Here is a 25,906-nt window from a genome sequence, read left to right on the forward strand (position 1 = left end):
GAGTATGAAATTGGTACGATCAAAGTATATGATTCTTCCTTGACAGACTTCATTATATACTTGAGCTTGGCTTGACGCATCTTTGGCAGATCGTTGAGATATTTGCGATCCCAAGGGAATTGATCCTTGGAATTGAATCTGTTATGAATCATTCCAAGAATAAGTGCGGAGCTTCTATAGATGGTTCATGACTGTCGGTCTTTTCCTTCTTCGAAAGACGATCTCCCCTATAATTGGTCCTTAAGTTGTTCCTTAATCAGTGGGAATGATAGCCTTTCTTTTCTACACATATCTTCAGCAATCAGGGTATGCGTAATTTTAATTTAGATCTCCGTGAATCTTGGTGCTTCCTTCTTTCCACCAATTATCCTGGTTTTCATATTGCTTTAATCTTGGACCTTCCTTTCTTGCTTCCGATGACATATCTTTTTCCTTGGTTCTTTTACTTCTTCCTTTCTTGTCTTCCTCCGTACATCATTGATAGATTTGCTCGTATCCTTCTTTACATCTCAAGTGATCCTGCACACAATAATATGTTGTTCTTCATCATTGAAATCTACATCTAACATTTTGGAAGTTCCTCTTTTAGTGTTTAAGTAGCCACTAATGCTTGCATTATGTTAGGTTGTCTACATCACACCGCTTAGGGTGCGGTCTTTTTCCGGACTCTGCGTGAATGCGGGATATCTTGTGCACCGGGCTGGCCTCCCTCTAGATCAGCAATCTTTATCTCATAATCTCGTCAGCCGACGAAAAAACAAATTTAATACTACAACTTGGAAAAAAACAGTAACAATGCATGCTTTCCCTTTTGGTTGTTGCATTTCAACATGCAGATGAGATTATATATATATATATGTTGAATGCTGTAGACATCTTTCGATTGGAAGTATTCTTTTTCTCTCAAAAAAGCAGAAGCAAAACCTGAAGATAAAAAATAAAAGTGAAGAAACAGACAAATAATTTCGGACTCATGATTAGAAGCATGTCTCTAATTTATAACGTAGTGGAGCTCTACTTTTTAATTTTAATTTTGGACACCTTTTTTACTTTAATTTCGTACATAGCACCCAAAATAGTCTATGTTCATTTTATTGGTAATCTATACATATAGTGCATGCTAACACATAAACCCGACAGAAGCACAAGAGAGAAAGTAACTCATTCTTCAACAAGAGAATTAAAGACACGCAAAAAAACTCACTCTACTAAGAAAAGAAAAGAAGAGCAGGAAAGCAAGAGAGAAATGGAATGGAGGAAGTGTTATTTGGATGTAATATTGGTGCCATTGGGTTTTATGATATGCATGGGATATCATGTTTGGTTATGGCATAAGGTTAGAACTCAACCTCTTACTACCATTATTGGAACCAATTCTAGTGGAAGGCGTTTGTGGGTTTCTGCTATCATGAAGGTAAATTCTTCTTCTTTTTTTTAGAGACTTTTTCTGTCATATATATACCTTTAGTCTATGTTGTTCGGACCTTCAAACATGCACTCGAGTACATACATGTTGGATTCTCCAAAAAAGTAGTGTATTTTTTGAGGAAGAGACAATATTTTTGGAGAGTTTAAGCAACATAATCTTTAAGTAGAAAGAGACTAATTGCATTCAGCAAGGGGCTAATGGTACCATTATCTACACAAGTTTTTTACTTGCTCTAGCTTCTTGCAAGTACTGTTTTTGAAGAGAAAAAAATACTTTCTATTGCATTGTGGGATTAACGAAACCGAAGGCGGAAAACAAGAATTGAATTTAATTACTCATACATCTTGTGTGACAGGCTCTTACGTGTTACCATTAGACTGTAAGCCTCGATAGTAACTTCTTTAAAATGAGTTGTTTGATGATTTATGTTTTCCTCCAAAGGGCCATTTTGCATTTAGCATTCTTTGATGAGAATGCACTTTGTGGGCAGTATTTTCCAAATGTTTATGTTCCTTCAAAATCGTTTTATACTTGAAAGCTCAACAAACTCAAAATTTGTAATCACATTCTCCATCGACTCGATTAAAGTTTTTTTCTTTGGAAATCGTGTTACGTCTAACTGCATATTTACAATATAGTCGTGGTGATCAATTGGATCTTTGTTTATAATTTACATCTCTTTGAGAGAGAGAAGGAAGCATGTATTGCTTGCTATGTTAAGGGTTTCATCAAAATTCATAAAACATAAGAAAATCACCAAACTGCATGTCTGAAAATCCGTTTCCAAGGCTTCCTTCTTTTCGATTTTTCTTTTGATGAGGGTTTGTTAGAGTTGTTACAACATGATAAAAGCATTTCTCGTGTGTAGCTAATACTGTAACGGATGAAGGAAGAAAAGAGAAGCAAGTAATTGCTTGTAATGTTCAAAGTTGTCCTATAATTAATAGTTTTATGAGATAAAGAAAAAGTTTACATTAAAGGTGTTAGGCTTCCTACTAAGTAAGCTTGCCTACACTTGTGTTTTCTTTTATAAAAGTGGAATGACGTTTGGCTTTTAGCTTTAGATTGGCTTAACAGTTACAATTAGTAGAATTCTCAATAGTGTTTAAGTTATATACACCGAGAGCTTCAAATATCATCAGATCATTTTTACATGTTGTTGGCGTATATGTAATCTATCTTATTTTCAAGACTACAAATATCATATCTTAAGAAGATTTATCTAAAGATATGGTTTGATTAATACTTGATAGTGTAGATAATTTTTTATATTGACGGTGTGTATAAGTTAAACTCTTTTCCATAAGTTCTTAGCTGCTATTAATGTTAAACAAAGTACTTCAAACACAGAGAAACCAGGAAAACAACAAAAGAAAAAGAGCAATATATAGACTTCCATTATACGATTTTTATCAACTTAATTAGGAATCAAGGTGTGATATCCAACTCAACTTCATTATATATAAGAAATCAAGGTAATCTTCTTTGCTTCCACTCATTAACCAAAGGGTTTTCATCTTTTTGGACAGTATGCAATCATCTATGTCACTACTGATTTACCATTCAATCCTCGTCAAAAATCCAATCATGTTGTCCTTAACTTACACTAAATAATCTTTCCATTTAGGATTTAAGTTATATGTGTGACAATGTAAAGAATTATTACATGCTATAACATGTTACCTATTATTTATTACATATTACCAATTAATGATTACTAAATAGTGATAAAACATAGTAGTAAATAATTTGTATACCATTGATCAACGAATGCATAGACTTAAACCAACTTTTTGTTTCCTTTTCAATTCATGACCTTAAGTTATAATACATAGACACCGATAATATAAAGAATTTATATGCTCTCAATGTGATTTAACTGGTTATAGCAGGCCAAGTTAAAAAATATGATAGTGTAAAAATTCTTTTCAGGTACTCATCATTGTACAAAATATAAACTATTTTCGACTTTGCAGGATAATGAGAAGAAAAACATCTTAGGAGTTCAAACACTTCGAAACACAATTATGGGAGCAACCTTAATGGCAACCACATCAGTCCTTCTCTGTTCAGGCCTTGCAGCTGTAATAAGTAGCACTTACAGTGTCAAAAAACCATTAAACGACGCCGTTTATGGGGCACATGGAGAATTCATGGTGGCACTAAAATATGTGACAGTTCTACTCATTTTCCTATTCTCATTCATTTGTCACACTTTATCTATAAGGTTCATAAACCAAGTGAATTTCCTCATCAATTGCCCAGCAGACAATTTGGGAATAGTGAGTCCAGAATATGTCTCAGAGTTATTAGAAAAGGGGTTTTTTCTTAACACTGTAGGTAATAGGTTGTTTTATGCTGCTTTGCCTCTCTTGCTTTGGATTTTTGGGCCTGTCTTAGTCTTCTTGTGTTTTATTACTATAGTTCCTATGTTTTATAATCTTGACTTTGTGTTTTGTAACGCAAAGGGTAAAATGGACCCTCCTCAGAATGGTAATGGTACTGAATTTGTATCTGTGTGAGAAAAGATATACCTAACTGATGGACTATATATTATCAATATCATTGTTGTAATTAATCAGTTTGATTTAGTTTGAACTTCGTCCAATCTATATTAATTCTGCATTTAATTTAGTACTATAAATATTTACTAAACAACAACAACACACCCAATGAAATTTCACAAGTGCGGTCTTGGGAAGGCAGTGTGTACACAGATCTTACATCTACCCTGAGACTATTTCCGATAAACCATCGGCTCAAGAACTATAAATATTTACTACCTATAACTATAATTAGTGTTTGTCTTATTGCTAGAAAACTTCAATTGCAAGAATCAACTCTATTTTGGAGTTACTTTATGAATTATTTCATTTAGCACCCTTAACATTTTGTTCTTGAGAAACAACACTACCCCTTTTACCTTTTGATGGGAAAGAGAACCATGCTTAACCTTAATGAATTAAGGTTAAATATCTAAAATATATTATCGTCTTTAACCAAAAATAACAATACCGATGACTATATAAGCTAGAAAATTCAATTATAACTAATAAAACAAGCGGAAAGCGACTCCGCTTCTAGGGTGATTTGCACAAATAGGACACTTCAGTGCCACTATTGATTTTTTTACCTGCTTACCCCAAGGGCGGAACTTCAGCTTTAACAAGTGTTATATCTCGTTTGCCACATGAACAACACTTTTAACTTCTAATATTAAAGGTTTGGTCACGAGACAAGTGGGAAATCAATACCATCTATTTTTAAAGACATTGGGTATAATTTCCAGTGGCTTCTATATATACAAACCAGCTTGTTGCGTAATATTGGCCTATTTTCTCGGTCTACGTTTTGCTATTCTCGTTATTAGTTGGGTCCAGTTACAGAAGCCTTTGGACAACAAGAATATTGGCCCCAAATCAGTAATCACAAAGCAGCTTTCAATCTTGAAGCAAATCAACTCCCAAGAAAAATAAAAAGGAATTGCTTCTTGTGATTTTGATTAATGCAATTTATTTTAAAAAGGAATAAATCAAACCGAACAAGTAAAAAATCTAAAGATTTACTTTGATTGATCTGCTAATTAAAAACCGAAAAATGCCATTTGTTGGACCTTTGCAAGGATCTTGAAGATGGAATAATGGATTTTTTGAAGTTTGAACCGCACATGTTATGTTAATTGATAGGACAAGGATGGTCTATACAAAAAAAATATCCATGTGCAATGGCATCAATTTTTGTACCTCATGTCCCTTTTCCTTTCGTCAAAGTTGATGTTACTCCTACTAATTTTGATTGTGTTCCGATTAGTTTTCGTGCACATTTAATAATTTATTGTATATATATTATTTTTTTATCAGTACAAAAATCAAACTCGTTAATGTTTGAACTTTGAATAAATATAAATAATCATATAGCTCCATTTATGCTAAAAATTGAACATTAATCCATAATATTATTACCTTAATTCTTTAAATTCTTTTTCTATTTGTCTAAACCTCTCTTTGTCGACTAGATTCAATGAATTTTTAATATGTTTAACAATAGTCTTTAAAGTACATTTATGGATAAGATTTTCAAGAATCTATTGAGCGACTTGTTTTCAGTTCAAGATTTTTCCATGAAATTTAACTTCCCCAATATCACCGCATTAAATTTTGATAAAAAATTGCGGAAAACGAGTGAATTAAGGAAACTGTCCAGGTTCAATGAACCTAGGCTTTTCCTTTTTTTTTTTTTTTTCTATTAATATTTTCTTTCCTTTTCTTAATTTTATTGAATGGTAGTACTAAGTTGTAAACAACGTTTGTGGACTCAAAAAGGCATTCATTTGTACTGCTCTTTCATATCATGCAAAAATGCCATTAACATACATACATATACATATATACAAGTTTGTTGACTCACTCAAATGTCAAAGATTTGAAGAGATGGAAAATATAATAAAATAGTACTTGGGAAATACTATTAAAATACTGTTGTCACGTACAAGGCATGACATTGATTTTGATAGAGTTAGGTGAAATTGGTTTCTTTTGGCATGATCTTTGAATACAGGAACTTGTTCGAGTTAGGTGAAATTGGATTTTGCTATACTAACATAATTTTTAACAAAATGCATTTTACTGGCGTTGATCTTATACGAGCATATTGCAACGACATGGCATGAAAATATGACATATAATGTGATTTATTCTGGTATATTTACTAAAACTCTAATTGCATAAACAAGATCTTTTATAACCCTTAAGGAAATGAAACTGGAATTAAATTATGCCTATTGTAACATTTTATTGACATAAATAGAACCATTTGTACTTTGTATAGGTACAACTAGGGACAGAGTTAAATGGGCGGATTTCGCCCGAAAATTATACCGTGCATATAATGTAAATAAAATTCATGTAAAGATATTAAATGTTAAGCCCCATTATCTTTTTGCATGTTTAATTTTTTCATTTTTTGAATTCCCGATAAAAATTCTACCATTGGTGCAACTAGTTTTGTTTCTTCAATAGTGCTATAGCACCATCTTCTACGCGTATTTCATTCATCTTTATTAAAAAATAATTCAGTAAGAATATTCAAAAGTCAATAAGGATTTTCTCCCATTTTTTTATTTGTGGAAAGCATATTTCATGACACATACATTATACACGCTCATAGATTCGTACATACATATACAGAAAGGTATAATACATAATTTCTATAAATACTTTATTCTCCTCCTTCTCCCTAAACGACACACAAAGAGTGATAGATACAGAAAGAGAGAGAGAATACCCACATTGCTCTCTCTATTTGAACAAATTGTGTACAAGAGAGTCAACATTTCATTTGAAAGGCATTGCCTTTTATTGATTTGAACATAATAAGATTTATTGGTTAGTATTTTATTTGATTTCCATTTTTCCCCCTTTTTCCTTATTTAGATTTTTCTCTTTTCTGGGTGTTCATCACATTTTGCAATTTTATGCATCCCCTTAAGTTTCCTACGATTTTCACAGTTTTTTCTCTGTTTATCCGTCGGAAGGTGCATAATCATGTTGTACATTGAGCTGCAACACTTGTACTATCCTCTTGTTTTGACCATCTTTTGCGAGTGAGTATAAGCTGATTTGACCTTTTCTGATACCTCGCAATGTGACAACTAGAAAACCCAGTTGGTCTTTTCTTTTATGACCTATTTTATTTTATTCTAACTCTATTTTTTTCCCACCATTTTCAGAAATTAATGGTTGTCTGTATTCCTTTTCGCCTGACGGAGAAAAATAATTGGCGGATAATAAGAAAAATAATAAATTAATTTATGTTATGGTTAATAGTGCAGGTATTAAATTGAGGAAGATTCACAATCATGGTATTTTGGATTTTTGGGTATGGTTCATTGGTATGGAACCCTGGATTTGATTATGATGAGAAATTTATTGGTTACATAAAGGATTACAGGCGTGTGTTTGATCTTGGTACGTTATTTTCTTATTGTTGATTTCTATTTGTCGAAGTGTGAAATACTAAAATTTCATGATTTTTGTTGAATATATTATCAGCTTGCATTGATCATAGAGGTACACCTGAACACCCTGCAAGAACTTGCACTTTGGATGAAAGCAAAGGATCCATTTGCGTAAGTTGATATTAGCATCCATTTACTACCTTTCTGAACTTCTTCTCTGAAGAGTAAGTTTTAGACATATCGATTTGCATATTCTAAGGTAATCATAAGTAAATCTTTATGACAATCATTAATATATATATAATATGTAAAACCTGATAACAGTGGTAACTAAAACTATACTAAAGGGCAGCCCGATGTACTAAGCTCCCGCTATGCGCGGAGTCCGGGAAAGGATCGGACCACAAGGGTCTATTGTACGCACTCTTACTCTGCATTTCTGCAAGATGCTGTTTCCACGGCTCGAACTGATGACCTCCTGGTCACTTGGCAGCAACTTTACCAGTTACGCTTGGCTCCCCTTCGTAAAACTATACTGCGGTGTAAAAATTCTTTTTTTTTTAAAATTAGTGGTTGTGTAAAAGAATCGTTACACTTTATATTAACTTAAACCTTTTCCATATGTAGCCTAACATGTTGAAATTGATCTCACAAGTAAACTGAAGTTTTATATTAATTCATAGCCAATCAATTCAACTTATTTGTGGATTTTCTTTCAGTGGGGTGCTGCTTATTGTGTGCGAGGAGGACCTGAAAAAGAAAAGAAGGCAATGGAGGTACATTGACTCTGAGCTTTAATTTTTTTTTTTTTTTTACATACCCTCTCAACAGCGAATTTATTTTTCAGAACATATATTGTTTGGAAGTGATCCTGATAGTTTCTTGTTTGGTTTACAGTATTTAGAAAGAAGGGAGTGCGAGTATGATAGCAAGACTTTGGTGGACTTCTTCACTGTAAGTCGATAATCCTTTGATATTTTGTTTGATATCTGGTCTCATGTTAGTAAAGCTCTTAAAATACTGTATGTTATAACTTGAAATTCTGAACTTGTTATCCTGTTATAAAAGGGCACAGAACACGTGACTTAAGTTAACATTGAATTGCATGTTTGGCTTAGTTGAAACATATTTGTTCTTTCTATTTCAGGAAGAAAACTCCTTACATCCAGCCTTAACTGGAGTGATAGTGTAAGTTCTTTGGCTGTTGTCCTTTTATATCTTTCTTTCCTATCTAAGCACTATCTAATAAATCACTATGAAATGCAAATCAAAGAACACAATAGATGGTAGAGAATTAGTATATATGGTCATTGACTTGATTCAAATACTTATTTCAGGTTTACATCCACTCCTGACAAAGTAAATAATAAATACTATCTTGGTCCTGCTCCACTGGAAGAGATGGCTAGGTGAGATTTATCCTTCTGTTATCTGCTCCTTCCTTCAAATATTTTCTGAGATAAATCACTTTTAATACATCCTAATTTTACATATTGCAGGCAAATTGCAACTGCCTCTGGACCATGTGGAAATAACAGGGAGTATATATTCAAAATGGAGAAGGCTTTGTATGATATTGGCCATGAAGATGATTACATCATTGAGCTGGCTAATGAAGTGCGAAAAGTTCTTGGAATTGTGGGATCTTTCCCAAAGGAGAAGAAGTTACTTGGTCCTTCCCAAATTCCACTCAGATCTCACATTTCACCTGTGAAAATCCGCCCCTTGCCAGAAGCTATAGCTGCTGCTGCTGCAGACTCCTGACGAAGGAAATGATCCATTGTTCTTTAGGACGATGAAGTTTTCCTTTTCTGACCTGACTAATCTAGTTAACTGCTAGAGTTATGTCTTCCACAAAATGTTACATATCCAGTGATCTGTTTTTTAAAGTGTCCCCTGTGTTTTCTCTTTTCCTTTAAATTTAGATTAGGAAGCTAGAAAGTGGGGTAGGATAACGAGTTGAGTTGACATTCTAACCAGCCAGACGAATTTGTGGCTAGCGTGAACATGGATCTTGAGTTATTTTGAGCCCGATATTATGAAATTTGATTAGTAGCTTACATGTTGTGAGTACATGATCAATTCAAGAACTAAGATGGGCCATTTCTTTCCCTTATGCAGGTTGACAATGATCCCTTTCTTTCTTTAAATTATTAAAACATATTAAATTCGTAATTAGTTACAATGTTTACCGCCTGCTGCAATGAGCTCTTGAAGACGTCTAAAGGTTAGATACTCTAGATATTGTTTGATCATATTCATGCCGTGCTTTTGCGGCGTTCTTCTTCTTCAGGTTGTGTAGTTGTGGCTATCTGGCGGAATAATGGTCGGGAAGTGAGAGGGAGGAAGGCAAAAACTTAAATGTGCAGAAGCGTAACATGAGTACACCACAACAGTACTCAGTAAGTATCAAGTCTAACCTCGATAGAGTAGTGACGAGGCTAGGTCATGACACCTACTAGGACAAGATAAACCGACAAAGTATAATAAAGACCAATAACGGAAAACGAGAAAATGAATGATAACAAAGCAGTACAGTATAATGTAGGCTAATGACAGAATTTAAGGCAAGGAAGGCATCGAGAAGTGAACTCGTGATGAGAACAATAAGTAATCAAATACGGACAAATACAAGACAATAAAGAAAATAACAAGAAATGTTCAACCAACAAAACCTTTTTAACATGAAATGTACAACAACAATCACTCAAATGTAATTATGAAACACTTGATTTGCATGTCAGCCTGAGTGGTTCACTGGACATGCCTTTGTCAAGCATAGGCGTATCTGGTTAGCCGTTAAGATGTAATGACTAACTGACAAGTTTGATTGGCTATCATGTAATAACTAGAAAAATTTACCTTAGTAAGAAATTGTGAATTTCGGGCAAAGATATGAAATTTCTTATCTGTCAGCAACGTTGTAGTCGTGAGTTTCATCTCTAACTTTACCTTCAGCTGAATCAACCTGCAAAAACAATTACATATGTTAAATGAGAAATTAAATTCTAGTTGTTGCCAAAAAGAAGAGGCAAGTTCTGTTTAATACGTGTTTACCCAAAAAACGGATAGAGTTGAATTTATACATAGTTCTAAGGATACGTGGTACAACTTGGTACAAATCGGAAAGTAAGTAGAAATATATCGAATATTGACTTGTAAAGAATGAAATACAAACCAATATTGAATCGGGAAGCGATTTTATGAACTAGCAAGATGAATCAATGTATAAAGCTCACAAGAGGATAGTCTCTACTGTATTTATCTGAATATAAGAGTGTTTGTATGCCTGAATGTGTCCTCCTTACAGAAATAATAGTCATCCCTCTTATAGTGGAGGGATCCTACTTTGGATATAATTTTAAAAAAAATAGTGGGGAACCTATAATAGAATAGCTTTTCCCAAATTTCCGCAGAGATTCTCTCTCCTGAGTGCGTTTGTAACGGCTCTTGTCTCATGGCTCGATCTTGATCGGACTTGGTATTGGTTGATTCCCAGATTTAGAGCCCGATATTGACTCGGGCTCGATATTGACTTGGGGCCCGGTATTGACTCGAGCTCGGTACGGGTCGGTCTCTGGCTCTAAAGCTCGATAACGCCGCTTCGCATCATAGTTCGATTTTGATTCGAGCTCGGTGATGACTTCGAGTTCGGTATTTGATCGGTCTTAGAAATTTGAGCTCGGTATACTGGCTTCGGATCTCATACCTGATATTACGAGGATGACCCTCGGTCCATCATGTTCCAATCTTGACTAATCATATGAAGGTCGAAACCGGTTTTGACTGTATACAGATAGTCCCCTCATTTCTCGGGAAGAATGTGGCGAGAAACGACATGATTTTCTAGTGGTATGACTCGATACAAACTGACGTTTGCATCGAGTCATACTACTGGAAAGTTTGCATCGAGCCCGACCGTGACGTACGTGATAGCTGTCCCGTCGTTTTAGTTTACCAAGGCATTAAATGCGTGTCAGGCGATGGTCGGCCATTGTCGACACTGAACCGTCATTTCCAACCCTATAAATAGCCCCTTTTTTTTTAATCATTTTTTACTTTTACATCTCCAAATTCTCTAAGTTCCCTTTCGCATCTTCTGAGTTCTTCATCTGTAAATTTGTATTATTTACTGCAAAATCCCTCTTTAGAACACCAAACTTTGTCATCTTCCTCTATCCTCAATCTTCAAATCCTAATGGCAAAAATGTTAAAAACCGTTCCTCAAAAAGAAAAAGTTTCTTCTTCGCGGCCCGCCGGCGACAAAACACCGGTGGAGCCACGACCTGAGGAGTGTGTTCCCGGGGGGTGTGTTCTTACCTCTGATTTTAAGATCGACAAAGCTTCGCCGGTCCCTGGTTGATGTGAGCCAGTATCGAGATATATGTGCTCGATAACCGAGGGCCATCTTAAGCAATTAAGGAAAGATTGCAACTGGGAGGACATAGAAGTGATAATCCCGACTCCCGAAGAAGATATTACTACCCATGTGAAAGGGTTTTTAAGTGTGTATACTTACCCTTTCACGTTGGGCCCTCTCGACCCTGTTGTCATCGATTTTTGCCGCCAATATCAAGTAACCCTAGGCCAAATCCATCCTTCTTTTTGGCGGATCGTTATTTTGATTCGCTTCTTCGTGAACAAAGTCGAGGGGATGCCTTTCACCCTTGACCACCTCATTAGATTGTACAGCCCATGCCTCTATCGAGGTGGGTTAATAAAACTCCATTGCCGGGCTACCAAAGTGATGTTCTCGAGCATAGACGAGGACAAAGACCGGGGCTGGATAGGCAGGTTCATTCGAGTGAGGACTTCGGACCTAATCCTGGTCGAGAAGATGTCATTTCCCGAAGAATGGAACATGAAGCGTAAGTATAATTCTACTGTTAGCTCTTATTGTCTTGCTCATTCGTTTCTTTCTCACCGATATCTTTTTTGTGATGCAACGGTTGATTGGATGCCCGGTGCAGTTCTTGACCTTAAGAGCTAGGTACGGGACCTGGCTTCGACCTCTGCATATGCCGAGCGCTCGTGGTACGATTTATCGAAAGGCCGATGGGAGGCCAAAAACCATGGTAAGACTCTTTCCCATGTCTTTGATGGTTCGAACAAAATGTTATTCTTATACTTATAATCAATCTTTTTATGTGTAGGCTTGGGCAAAGATGCGGTTATGAGGCCCCCGTATGGCGAGGAAAAGACTTTGGCCCCGATTCCAAAATCGGCAAAGGACAACAAAAGAAAAAGGGCCTCTACCTCCGAGGATATAATACTTAAGACGAAGACGGCTTGTAAGCCGAGGAAAAATATCATCCCTCTGACCGAAGAATCAGTTCGGCGCCTAAGGGGTGAAGACGAAGAAGAAGATGATGACTCCGGGCTGATGTCCCGAGTGAAAAAGAGCGCTGAGGCTCCAAAGTCTACTGAATCGATGATGGCCGTAAAGATTCAATTTTGTAATGGGGGAGTCTCGGCAAGAGAACTGGTCGAAGTCCCCGAGTCATCGAGGATCGAGGCTACCTCCCACCATAATGAGCCAATGGTAGGTACAGCTGTGGAGGCAGGTCTCAAGGCCCCTCGAGATGGAGAGAACGCCCTAAGTGATTCACTTGGGGCAATAGAAATTGGAGGTTCCTCGCTGCTCCCCTCGTTTTTCTAGGAAATGATTCGAGAGGCTCGGGCCTTGAAGACCCTTTCTGTCGAAGGAGGCCACAGAAGGGAGGATCCCTTTCATGATTATTTTACTGGGGTCGAAGATGCTACCCGCATGAGCGATTTGGAAGTCTCGAGGAAGGACTCGGGTGAGGCATCGGGCCTTTTTAACGAAGTACAGCGAGCTTTGAATCGGGTAAGCCTTAACTCTCTTGGTTAGTATTATCTCTGTGTTTGTTTTCATCTTCTAACTTTTTTTTTTCTGAGTAGGCCTCAGTGCTTCATCGAGAAGAATGTTCTCGGTCCCGAGCTGAGCTTAGTCGGTACGAGGCCGACCTCCGAAGGCTCACGGAAGAGAGAAATGCCCTTAGACTTCGTTGTGAGCAAAGAGAAGAGGAGATCAAGGACCTCCGAGCCGAGTTGACCAAGGCTCACCAAGATCAGACCTATCTGATCGAGCAGGTAATGAAAATCTTAAAAACTCATGGGCTCGATTCAGGATCAGAGGCTAATATTTCGATCTCACAGCTGCAGCAGAAGCTCGAGATGATCGAACAGCTTCGTGAGGAGGTTGATATAATAAAGGCGGAGACTTTGGGGTGGAAAGAAAGCATGGATCGCCTTGCTGCAGATAAAGAGGTTGTTCGAGCCCAATTATCTTTGGCCGAAAGTCAACTTCAAGGCATGAAGGAGAGGAGCTCGGTTCAAGCAAGAAAAATAGAGGAGCTTGAAGCTCGGTTGACTTTCGAACTTGCCAAGGCCAAATCTGAAGCTGAAAAGGCAAAGGCCGAGGCGGATGCATTCGTGGCTGTCTATCGGGCCGATGCCGAAACTGCTCAAGTACAAGCGAGAAAGGCATCTGAGACCTCTCAAACTCGAGCATACTGGGTTGTTGAACTCGCCAAATGCCAATCTCGGAGGGAGACCCTCGAGGAAATCCATGCTCGAGGTTTCGATCTCACCGAAGAGATAAAAAAGGCTAAAGAACTTGAAGCCGAAGCTGGAGCCTTGGCTTCCGATGATGATGATGATGATGAGAGCAAGAGCAGGTCTGAGAGTGGGGAGGAGCTCGATGGAGAAGAGGCTTCTCCCGGAGATAATCAGGAACCTTAGGGTTTTTTGTTTTTGATCTTTTTTTTGTGTAGAGTCCTGATCGGACCTTGTAAATACTCATATATATAAAGATCCTTTCCTTTCCCGATTTGTCTTTGTTTCATATTCTTCCTTGTGAAAACTTTGTTTCAGTCATGCCTTATGAAAAGTTTGTTTCAGTCATGCCTTTAGGCAATTTGATCGAAGCCGGATCTTGAAGTCTTTATAACTGAGTGAGTGATTGCTCGAACTTGAAGTAACGTAGCCCGTAGGATTTTAATAGTCGAGTGAGTGATTGCTTGAACTCGAAATAAGATTAGCCTTTAGGCTTAATGGTCGAGTGAGTGCTTGCTCGAACTCGAAGTAATGTAGCTTGTAGGCTTAGTAGTCGCATGAGTGATTGTTCGAACTCGAAGTGACGTAGCCCGTAGGCTTTTAATAGACGAGTGAGTGATTTCTCGAACTCGAAATAAGATTAGCCCTTAGGCTTAGTAGTCGAGTGAGTAATTGCTTGAACTCGAAATGACGTAGCCCGTTAGGCTTTTAATAGTCGAGTGAGTGATTGCTCGAACTCGAAATAAGATTAGTCCTTAGGCTTAGTAGTCGAGTGAGTGATTGCTCAAACTCAAAATAAGATTAGCCCTTAGGCTTAGTGGTCGAGTGAATGCTTGCTCGAACTCGAAGTAATGTAGCCCGTAGGCTTAATAGTCGAGTGAGTGATTGCTCGAACCTGAAGTAATGTTAGCCCTTAGGTTTAGTAGTTGAGTGAGTGCTTGCTCGAACTCGAAGTAATGTTAGCCCTTAGGCTTAGTAGTCAAGTGAGTGATTGCTTGAACTCGAAATGACGTAGCCCGTAGGCTTTTAATAGTCGAGTGAGTGATTGCTCGAACCCAAAGTAATGTTAGCCCTTAGGCTTAGTAGTCGAGTGAGTGCTTGCTCGAACTCAAAGTAATGTTAGCCCTTAGGCTTAGTAGTCAAGTGAGTGATTGCTTGAACTCAAAATGACATATCCCGTAGGCTTTTAATAGTCGAGTGAGTGATTGCTCGAACTCGAAATAAGATTAGCCCTTAGGCTTAGTAGTTGAGTGAGTGCTTGCTCGAACTCAAAGTGATGTAGCCCGTAGGATTAGTGGGACTTGATCTCGTTGATTTTTCGGTTGGCAGTCCCCAATTTATGGGGTAATGGTCGGCCCTTAAACTTGTTTGCATAATAGATCACGAAATAGAGGATGGATTCTGAGATATGAGATATCGGTAAAACATTCTCTTTATGTCATTATACATGTGTTTATGTTCTGTACCAGGGATTGAGCAAACAATATGAGCATGGTTCGTTTTGACCATTTGGCTCTTATAATTTTTCCTATCAAAACCCTGTTGTCATGAAGTAACTTTCTTGCTTCGAACTTGATAATCGAACTTGATATATTCGAGGGTAATGCCCCCCAGTATTCGGGGTTGATTGTAAAGAGGCCCCGGATACTATTGAATTGTTCTAAGTTAGCACGATCAATGGTTGCCTCATTAAAAACCTTGCCGAAAAACTCATTTGGGACAAAACCGGTCTAAGGGAAAAAGAGTACAACGCGTGCTTTCAGGCCTAAAGGCTTCGAGTTGAATAACTCATCCCTGTTTCTGATCGAATACCTGCAAGGGTTAATTTTGAGAAATAAATGAACATAGGAGGGTCGTACCTCAACAGTAGTATCGTTTTAGGTACGACACGTTTCAATTGCTTGGTAGTTATTTGCCGTTTATTACACCGAGCTTGTGGATCCTTTTTCGATGATTTCGAGAACCTGATACGGTCCTTCCCAGTTCGGACCCAGTTTTCCTTCATTTGAATTTCGGGTGTTGAGGGTAACTTTCCTTAGCACTAAGTCCCCGATTTTAAAATATCAAAGATTGGTTCTTCGATTATAATACCTTTCGATCTGCTGTTTTTGGGCGGCTAATCGGACGAGAGCTGCTTCTCATTTTTCGTCCATTAATTCTAGGCTCGTGTTCATCATCTCTTTATTCGACTCATTTATTGCATATTGAAACCTGATGCTGGGTTCCCCGACCTCAACCGGGATAAGAGCTTCGGCACCATAAACCAACAAGAATGGTGTCACCCCGGTGCTCGATTTTTATGTTGTGCGGTAAGCCCATAGGACTTCGGGTAGTATTTCTCTCCATTTTCCTTTAGCGTCAGTTAATCTTTTCTTAAGATTTTGGATGATGGTTTTGTTGGTCGATTCGGCCTGTCCGTTTCCGCTGGGATGATAAGGTGTTGATAGGATCCTTTTTGATTTTGTGGTCTTCGAGAAATTTGGTTACTTTGCTTCCGATGAATTGCTTTTCATTGTCACATACAATCTCGGATGGCATCCCGAACCGACATACGATGTGGTCCCAAATGAAGTCTATTACCTCCTTTTCTCTGACTTTCTCGAAAGCCTGTGCTTCAACACATTTAGAGAAATAATCAGTCATAAACAAAATAAATTGAGCCTTACCTGGGGTCGATGGGAGGGGGTCGACCGAGTGGAGAAGTTCCCCAGGTTGATGAATCATGGGTGCATGTCTTTGACATTTGTCGCATTTTCGAACGAACTCCCTTGCATCTTTATCCATATCGATCCAATAATATCCCGCTCTGATTATCTTGTGGACTAATGAATCGGCACCGGAATGATTCCTACAAGTGCCCTCATGAATCTCATGTAGGATGTAGTCGGTATCTCCTGGTCCCAAACAATTTCCAGTGGACCATCGAACGTCCTTCTAAACAGCGTTCCATCATTGGATAAGGTGAACCGTGCAGCTTTCGTGGGTAGAGTTCTCGATTCCTTTGGATCCGGTGGAAGTTTTTCGTTCTTGAAGCACTCTATATATTTGTTTCTCCAATCTCAGGTTAGACTAGTGGAGTTTATCTCGGCATGACCTTTACCGATTTCATGAGTTGCACGACAGTCCCTGAGTTGAGTTCATCATCCTCGAGGGATGACCTTAAGTTTGCAAGAGCGTCGGCCTCACTGTTCTGCTCTCGAAGTACATGTTGCAAAGTCCATTCTTTAAATCAATGTAGAGTCTCTTGCAATTTATCCAAGTATCTCTACATTCGATCTTCCCAGACTTCAAAAGTCCTGTTGAATTGATTTACCACGAGGAGGGAATCATATTTAGCCTCCACGACCTCGACTCCCAAATTTTTAGCTAGTTCGAGACCTGCAATAATGGCCTCATACTCGGCCTCATTATTAGTCAATTTTGTAGTTTTAATAGACTGTCTAACTATATTACCCGTGGGCTATTTTAATAAGATGCCAGTCCGGACCCCTTTGCGTTCGAGGCACCGTTCGTAAAGAGGGTCCAGATTCCCGAAGAGGTACCTGATTTTATCAGTAATTCCTTTTCGATCTCGAGTATGAAGGTCGGCGTAAAGTCAGCCACGAAGTCCGCTAAGATTTGGGATTTGATAGCGGTTCGAGGTCGATACTCGATGTCGTACCCGCCGATCTCTATGGCCCATTTGGCCAACCGCCCTGAAAGCTCAGGTTTGTGTAAAATATTTCGTAGAGGATAAGTTGTTACAACATGTATCGGATGGCACTGGAAATATGGTTTTAACTTCCTAGAGGCACTTATTAAAGCACGCGCCAATTTTTCTAAGTGTGGATATCTAGTTTCGGCTTCGCCTAGAGTTTGATTGACATAATAAATAGGGAATTGAGTACCTCGCTCTTCTCGAATTAGGACTCCAATTACCGCTACCTCTGAGACAGCTAGATATAGGTAAAGCTGTTCGTCGGCCTTTGGGGTATAAAGCAACGGAGGGCTCGATAGATACCGTTTTAGCTCTTCCAAAGCCTGCTGACATTCCGGAGTTCATGAAAAAGTGCTTTTCTTTTTAAGCAAAGAGAAAAATCGGTGGCTTCTATCCGAGGATCTCGAAATGAATCGTCCCAGGGCGGCAATCTGTCCTGTTAGCCTTTGTACGGCCTTTACAATATCTACCACTGTGATGTCTTCGATTGTTTTGATTTTATTGAGGTTAATCTCGATTCCTTGATTGGACACCATGAAACCGAGAAACTTGCCCAAGCCAACCCCGAAAGCACATTTTTCGGGATTGAGCTTCATATTGTACTCCCTTAGTATGTCGAAAGTTTCCTGCAAATGCTTTAAATGGTCCTCTGCTCGCAGGGATTTAACCAACATGTCATCAATATAAATTTCCATTGATTTTCCTATTTGCTTTTCGAACATTCTATTTACTAGGCGTTGGTAAGTTGCACCAGCATTTTTTAGGCCAAATGGCATTATATTATAATAGTAGGTCCCGTACTTGGTGATAAATGAGGTCTTTTCCTAATCCTTCAGGTTCACCTGTATTTGGTTGTACCCGGAATGGGCATCAAGAAAACTAAGAGTCCCGTGGCCGGCTGTGGCATCGATCATACGATCGATATTAGGCAAAGGAAAAGAGTCCTTAGGGCATGCTTTATTCAGGTCTTTATAATCTATACATATTCTAAGTTTGTTCCCCTTTTTAGGGACTACCACCACATTTGCTAGCTATTCGGGGTACTTTACTTCCCGAATGGACCCTATTTTAAGAAGTTTGGTTACCTCGTCTTTTATGAAGGCGTGTTTGACCTTGGACTGGGGCCTCCTTTTTTGTTTTACCGGGTGGAATTTTGGGTCCAAGCTTAGCTTATGAGCGGTGATTCCCGGTGGGATCCCTGTCATGTCAAGATGGGACCAAGCGAAACAGTCTATGTTAGCTATAAGATATTGAATAAGCTTTCTCTTGAGCTCGGGATCTAACCCCGTGCCCATGTATACCTTTCGTTAGGGCAGATATTCGATTAGTATGACTTGCTCCAGTTCTTCGATTGTTGATTGGGTGGCGTCGAAATCATCGGGAACCACGAAAGATCGAGGGATCCTATGTTCATCATCTCCGTCAGTCTTCTGATTCTCTAATTGGGTCGAAGCTGACATTTGTAATTGCTATTTGGTATTCCGTTCCTCCTTCGAACCCGATCCTCTTGCTGATGATAATGATGACATCGGAATCACTTCATCGACGGCAAACATTTCTTTCGCGGCCGGTTGCTCCCCGTAGACCATTTTGATTCCCTCCGATGTTGGGAACTTCAAAACCTAGTGGAGGGTCGAGGGTACAGCCCTCATATTATGGATCCACGGCCTTCCGAATAGGGCGTTGTATCTCATATCGCCTTCAATCACGTGGAACTTCGTTTCTTGGATGGTTTAGGCCACGTTAACTGGCCAGATTATTTCGCCCTTAGTAGTTTTACATGCCATGTTGAATTCGTTTAGTACCAAGGTTGCGGGCACGATCTGGTTCTGTAGACCGAGTTGTTCTATGACCCCCGATCAAATGATATTGGCCGAACTACCTGGATCAATCAACACATGTTTAACTTGAGTTTTATTCATAAGTACAGATATTACCAGTGCATCGTTATGTGTTTGCATGATTCCTTCCGCGTCTTCGTTATTAAAGGACAAGGTTCCCATTAGGGGCGTAATCCTGAGTCCGAGATCGCTTTTCTCTTACAACCGTCATCTTAGTGCGTTTAAGCACCGGCCCCTGGGGTATCGATCCCACCAACAATCATGTGGATAATGTGTTGTGGCTCTTCTTGTTCATTTTGTCTATTGAAATTCCTGTTTTTGAAATGGTTTTTGGCCCTGTCACTTAAAAATTCTCGAAGGTGCCCTTTGTTAAATTACCGAGCTACCTCCTCTCTTAGTTACCTGCAATCTTCCGTTCTGTGGCCATGAGTGCCATGATATTGGCATATTTGATTAGGATTTCTCTGGGCAGGATCGGTCTGCATAGGTCGAGGCCATTTAGTATCTTTGATGCGTCCGATAGCCATTACGATAGCGGATGCATCGATGCTGAAGTTATACTCCGATAGCTAAGGTGCTTCCTTAGGTCTGGTATGCCTATCGTACCCATTCCTGTTCATCAGCCCCCGAGACCCTTGGCTTCGATCATTTCTCTTTTCGCCTCGTATGGGGTTTCGTTATGGTTCGCTACCCCTACGATCTCCGTTATACGGCCGGTATCGATCCTTGTTTGACTTGGTTCTCGATCGCTATCCCTTTTAAAATCGGACCCAGAACCCAACTGGTCGTCTTCGACTCTTATTTTGGATTGATACCGATTGTGCACATCGGCCCAAGTAATAGCTGGGTACTCGATCAGGTTATGCTTCATCTGCCGTGAAGCCATCGAGCTTTGTTCGTTTAGACCTTGAGTGAAAGCGTGAACAACCCAATCGTCTGTGGCTGGTGGTATATCCATTCGTTCCATTTGGAAATGAGATACGAATTCTCTTAACATCTCGTTATCCTTTTGTCTTACCTTGAATAGGTCTGACTTCCTGGTTTCAACTTTTATAGCCCACGTATGTGCTTTTACAAAAGAATCTGCAAGCATAGAAAAAGAATCAATAGAGTTAGATGGTAAATTATGATACCATATCATTGCTCCCTTTGACAGGGTTTCACCGAATTTTTTCAATAATACAGATTCGATCTCATCGTCCTCTAGATCGTTCCCTTTAATGTCACATGTGTAAGAGGTGACATGTTCGTTGGGGTCGGTCGTTCCATTATATTTAGGAATCTCGGGCATGCAAAGCTTCTTTGAGATCAGTTTAGGAGCCGCGCTCGGGGGGAAAGGATTTTGTATGAATTTTTTGGAATCTAAGCCTTTCAGTATCGGTGGTGCCCCCGGGATCTGATCAACCCTGGAGTTATATGTTTCCATTTTTTTTCTCATTTGCCTCGATCATCATTTCTCCTGACTCTATTCGTTTTGTCAGTTCTTCAAGCATCTTAACAATTTCGGGATTAGTCCCCGATTCTTGCTCATTTGACCTTACTATAGCTGGCCCCATTTTGTGGGTGACTTCTTGGGGTGGACTGGGCTCGAGTCTGGTCGGTGCCTGGGTTTGGCTCTGCAACTGGGCTATTGCTACTTGTTGAGCCTGCAGCATCTCGAAGATCATACGCAAACTGATTCCATTTTCCTCAGCGTTTTGGGTATTTCGAGCTGCAAACCGAGTTCCACCATGAATGCTATTTTCAGGGTCGGAACGTTGGTTCGCCTCGATGGCCGCATATGAATTGACGTCTATTGGCTCTTCGACCTGAGCTCCAACGGGATCGACAAGTGGCCTTTCGCGCCCCCGGTGGTTAAGTTGTTATTCTCATCTTGAAGGCCAGCTTCGTTGTTGATAGGTAGGGCCATTAATTGAGAATTCGTCGTTTTCGATCTGAAATCAAAGACACTTCCAAGAGCAAGTGTAAAATGGTGTGTTATGTGGAGATTCGTACCAAACAACCACTGTTATCCTTAGCCCCACGGTGGGCGCCAAACTATTTACCCGAAAAATGGATAGAGTTGAATTTATAAATAGTTTTAAGGATACGTGGTATAACTTGACACAAATCGAAAAGTAAGTAGAAATATATCGAATATTGACTTGTAAAGAATGAAATACGAACCAACATTGAATCGGGAAGCGATTTTATGAACCAGCAAGATGAATCAATGTATAAAGCTTACAAAAGGATAGTCTTTACTGTATTTATCTGAATATAAGAGTGTATGTATGCCTGAATGTGTCCTCCTTAGAGAAATAATAGCCATCCCTCTTATAGTGGAGGGATCCTACTTTGGATATAATTAAAAATACATAGTGGGGAACCTATAATAGAATAGCTTTTCCCAAATTCTCGCTGAGATTCTCTCTCCTGAGTGCGTTTGTAACGGCTCTTGTCCCAGGGCTCGATCTTGATCGGACTTGGTATTGGTTGGTTTTCAGATTTAGAGCCCGATATTGACTCGGGCTCGATATTGACTTGGGGCCCGGTATTGATTCGAGCTAGACATGGGTCGGTCTCTGGCTCTAAAGCTCGATAGCGCCGCTTCGTATCATAGTTCGATTTTGATTCGAGCTCGGTGATAACTTCGAGTTCGGTATTTGATCGGTCTCAAAAATTTGAGCTCGGTATCCTGGCTTCGGATCTCATACCTGATATTACGAGGATGACCCTCGGTCCATCATGTTCCAATCTTGACTAATCATATGAAGGTCGAAACTGGTTTTGACCGTATACAATACGTCATGCCAATAGGTGTATATAGAACTTGCATAGATGAATTAATAAGAATGTGCTAATAAGTCTTCGCGTTGTATTTTCATTTGTTAGTAAACTAAACAATGGTTCTAATTTTTGGTACACTTCCTGGCATTTTTGTGCCTAAGCTTTTTCAATTAAGTTATTACTTTAACAAAAGGAAAAAAAAAAAAAAACTGAGCTATGGTTTCCATGTATTACATTATCTTTGCACAAACTCTGCTGAGTTAAAAGTGTTTTGCTTATATATAGTTTTGGCATGCATGTAACCTACACTTGTTTTAACCTTAAAAAAATAGGTCGGAAGCATATTCTCTAATTTTTATTACATTTTTTAAGGACGTGTTACACCTCATGTTTTAATACGTAAAAGTACGTCGTAAGTCAATTGATGTAAGCTCGAAAATATCTTTGAAAGTACATAAAGTAAGTTAATTACGTTACCTTGGAGGTTACAAATATTTAAGATCATGAACTACAAGTACCAAGAGGGTTGGAAGGTTTAGAAGCTAAGTGAATCGAAGAAAATAAGTTTCGTCGAAAGTCGACAAGTTGGGAATGTTATAACCATACTTTTGGGGTGAGACTAGGGTGCTTAACATGATAAGAAGGTGATATTATGAGCTATTTTAGTTGTATGATAGTCGTGTGCTAAATTTTAAAGTCAAGCGAGTTGTGAAATAAAAGTCGATGAAAGTCGTCACAAGTTACGTTCATAAATTGAACTGAAATTTGGGTCTAATGTCACTTCATTTTCCTACCAATATAATTGGAGTTAGGGGGTGATCCACCCACCAAATCCGAGTCTAGTTTCCAACGCATTAAACCGTTTGTAGATACAATATCAGAGTAGAGAGATATTCGCATTTTTGCAAGACTGCGCAAGCAGCTCCCTTTGGGACCCACAAGGTCGGTTGAGAATTATCTTGCGATATAAAGTTGTGGACTTCGTCTCCAAGCCTTATTTCAACCCAAATCAGATCTAAAACTCTTTAGACCTCCTAAACTCATCCTTAGGGTTTTGAAGCAATTCCATCATCCCCAATTCAAAATCAAGAAGCGAACACATCAACGTGATCCTTATGACATAGGTAAGACATTGGCGTCCTCCTTTCTCCTTATAACTCAAGTTTTGGAAAGAGCATCATGTCTAAGCAAGCTTGTCACCTATGTATTTTATCTATACAAGCATAAGGAAGGGTGTGGGTTAAAGGGAACAAGGTTTGGAAGCAAGAATACAAGAGGTATGTAGGGTTTTCGTTTCGTTTTCGGCATGATTTGGTTTAGCTATGTTCTAGTCTTTCTTTTTGATCTTTTAAGAGTTGTTCAAGAAAAATTTCAGCATGTATTGTATCCTCGTATAGTATTTAATTCCATATGTGAAGTATGAAAGAAACTAATTTAGGTTAGAAATTAAAAACACAACAAAAATAAAAAGGGCGAATCGCCCATGTGGCCTATGCCATTCGGACTTTCGTTTGTTCCGTTCCTTTGATGTTTTCATGTATACCTAACGCCCATATGATCCTAATAACTTCATTTAAGATTATATAAGATTAATTATCATGTGTTTATACTTAGATTATTCCTAAATTATATTTATACTTTCACGTCACAAGTTAGCCGCTATGAGTCGACATTACACTCATAACTCTATTTTGTCGATTGTTTGACACTATTGTAGATAATTGGGTCTCCTTTAGTTTGATGTTATCATATTGGCCGGGTATCCATTCCCGTGTATATTGTAGTGCTTGTTGTTGTTTTTGGAGATCATCTAGTTTTGGGAAAACTCTGCCGAAATTTTTAAAAATTCGAAAAGTTGGACAAATCTTGAGTTTCTTGGTTCTAAATTGATTCTAGAGGTATCCTAATGAGTTAATTAGCCTTAATATCTCATGTACATACTCAGTTTCTCCCTAAAATGGGGATAGACTCCTCCGTCCAACTTATGGACGACGAGCATTAGATTGCGTTTGTGATTCTGTTTATGGTTTCCTTTATGATCTCTTGAGTCCATATGATGTTGCCACATGTGTTATGCCTCATACATGCTTACATTGATTATGCTGGGAGGATATATCCTATAATGCCAGCGAGGCCTATTGATTATATGCTAGGGGGATATAGCCCATAACGCCAGCGATACCTATTGATTATATGCTGGGGGAAGATAGCCCATAACACCAGTCGGGCCTGTTGATTATATATTTACCTGCTGGGGGGATATAGCCCATAACACCAGTCAGGCATGTTATATACGTGTATTAGCTACAGTTTGTATTGCATGCCTATACATGAGGCTAGTTCAGATGTACGGTTATCTGATTGGGAGGGGGATATAGCCCATAACACCAGACAGGTACCAGTTATCTCCTGGAATCAAACTCTTTTTACTTTAATCCCAAAAGTAAAAAATCCGAGTATAATTAGTTAATTTCGGCCTATTAGTTTGTGCTTTACGGTGTATAAATTATTACTAAGATTATAGCAAGAATGAAGAAGTATTTGCCTAGTATTATCTCTCCTAACCAATCTGCCTTCCTAGGGAGTAGGCAAATTGTTGACAATATTATCTTAGTACATGAGTTTATACACTTGTTAAAAAATAAGAGGAGAGGGAATCAAGAATATATCCTGAAGTTGGATATGGCAAAAGCTTATGATAGAGTTGAATGGATATATGTCCAAAATTACTTTTGAAAATGGGTTCCCATGATACTTTTGTAAGTTGGATTATGCAATGTATCACAACTCTTAGTTACAGATTTAATCTAAATGGTGAAATTATTGGGGATGTTAAGCCTAGTATAGGGGAATAAGACAAGGTGATCCTTTTATCATAGTACCTATTTATTTTATGTGTTGAAGGACTTTCTAGGCTTTTGGACCAAGCTTAAGTCCAAGGGGAAATACAAGACATAGGCCTAAAAGGGTAAGTCTTATGGTAAACCATCTTTTCTTTGTTGATAATTCCTTTATCTAACGAAACCTAAAAAGTATCAATTTTTTTTGGTCGGTTTGGTTCGATTTTTCGGGATTTTATGAACACTACCTGCAGGCAAAGAAGTGATGCTTAAGTCGGTTCTCTATGCTATTCCTTCTTATGCATTGTCTTGTTTTCAATTCCCCGATAGCTTATGTAAGGAGATTACTACTATTTTCTGACTTTTGACGGGGACGAACCGAGAAAAAAAAGAAACATGCACTATGAAAAATGGCAGGCAAAATCTAAAGGAGGTCTTGGATTTAGGGATTTGAAATCTTTTAACGGGGCCTTGTTGGCTAAACTCGAATGGAGGATTTTGACCCAAGAAGATTCGTTACTTCATAAGCTGCTAAAATATAAATATTTTCAGAACACTTGTTTCCTTAGTGCAGGATGTCCTTCATCAAGCTCTTGGATTTGGAAAAGTATTATTTGGGGCAAAGATTTACTGAAGCAAGGAATTAGATGGAGAGTTGGGGTATGAAGAAAGCATTAAGATTTGGACTGATCCATGGATTCCTAACTCTAATGGTTTTAAACCTCTACAAGGGCAAACACAAGTAGAAACTCAGATAGTATGGAAATTGTCTCCCATCAACCGGCCTAATTTAGA

At 38.6% G+C, this 25,906-nt stretch overlaps 3 protein-coding genes across 6 annotated transcripts; all 3 read left to right on the top strand.

Annotated features, from left to right (window-relative positions):
- Window positions 1–1,124: 1,124 nt before the first annotated feature.
- Window positions 1,125–4,027, top strand: LOC104105645 (uncharacterized). Its single transcript, XM_009613994.3, has 2 exons — window positions 1,125–1,414; window positions 3,406–4,027. The coding sequence occupies exons 1-2, from the start codon at window positions 1,247–1,249 to the stop codon at window positions 3,949–3,951; spliced, it is 714 nt and encodes a 237-aa protein (XP_009612289.1). The 5' UTR covers window positions 1,125–1,246; the 3' UTR covers window positions 3,952–4,027.
- Window positions 4,028–6,656: 2,629 nt separating this feature from the next.
- LOC104105646 (gamma-glutamylcyclotransferase 2-1-like) lies at window positions 6,657–9,445 on the top strand. 4 transcript variants are annotated; one of them, XM_009613999.4, is made up of 9 exons: window positions 6,663–6,813; window positions 6,937–7,031; window positions 7,255–7,395; window positions 7,480–7,556; window positions 8,105–8,161; window positions 8,283–8,339; window positions 8,533–8,573; window positions 8,723–8,794; window positions 8,885–9,445. In XM_009613999.4, the coding sequence occupies exons 3-9, from the start codon at window positions 7,287–7,289 to the stop codon at window positions 9,147–9,149; spliced, it is 678 nt and encodes a 225-aa protein (XP_009612294.1). In that variant the 5' UTR covers window positions 6,663–6,813; window positions 6,937–7,031; window positions 7,255–7,286; the 3' UTR covers window positions 9,150–9,445. The 4 variants fall into 4 exon arrangements, with proteins under 4 accessions (XP_009612290.1, XP_009612291.1, XP_009612294.1 ...); XM_018773961.3 differs by having other exon boundaries at window positions 7,260–7,395; XM_009613995.4 differs by lacking the exon at window positions 6,937–7,031 and having other exon boundaries at window positions 6,657–6,813.
- Window positions 9,446–13,047: 3,602 nt separating this feature from the next.
- On the top strand, window positions 13,048–14,150 carry LOC138903165 (nuclear matrix constituent protein 1b-like). Its single transcript, XM_070191088.1, has 2 exons — window positions 13,048–13,233; window positions 13,308–14,150. The coding sequence occupies exons 1-2, from the start codon at window positions 13,048–13,050 to the stop codon at window positions 14,148–14,150; spliced, it is 1,029 nt and encodes a 342-aa protein (XP_070047189.1).
- Window positions 14,151–25,906: the final 11,756 nt, after the last annotated feature.

Source organism: Nicotiana tomentosiformis, chromosome 12 (assembly GCF_000390325.3).
Source record: "Nicotiana tomentosiformis chromosome 12, ASM39032v3, whole genome shotgun sequence".
Classification (NCBI taxonomy): Eukaryota; Viridiplantae; Streptophyta; class Magnoliopsida; order Solanales; family Solanaceae; genus Nicotiana; species Nicotiana tomentosiformis.

Bases quoted from the DNA above. Each gene is read 5' to 3' on its own strand.
- LOC138903165 (XM_070191088.1), top strand. From the start codon at position 13,048: ATGATTCGAGAGGCTCGGGCCTTGAAGACCCTTTCTGTCGAAGGAGGC. The intron at 13,234-13,307 runs GTAAGCCTTAAC...TTTTCTGAGTAG, and splicing joins TACAGCGAGCTTTGAATCGG to GCCTCAGTGCTTCATCGAGA.
- LOC104105646 (XM_009613995.4), top strand. From the start codon at position 7,287: ATGGTATTTTGGATTTTTGGGTATGGTTCATTGGTATGGAACCCTGGA. The intron at 8,340-8,532 runs GTAAGTCGATAA...TTTCTATTTCAG, and splicing joins CTTTGGTGGACTTCTTCACT to GAAGAAAACTCCTTACATCC. The intron at 8,574-8,722 runs GTAAGTTCTTTG...TACTTATTTCAG, and splicing joins GCCTTAACTGGAGTGATAGT to GTTTACATCCACTCCTGACA.
- LOC104105645 (XM_009613994.3), top strand. From the start codon at position 1,247: ATGGAATGGAGGAAGTGTTATTTGGATGTAATATTGGTGCCATTGGGT. The intron at 1,415-3,405 runs GTAAATTCTTCT...TCGACTTTGCAG, and splicing joins GGGTTTCTGCTATCATGAAG to GATAATGAGAAGAAAAACAT.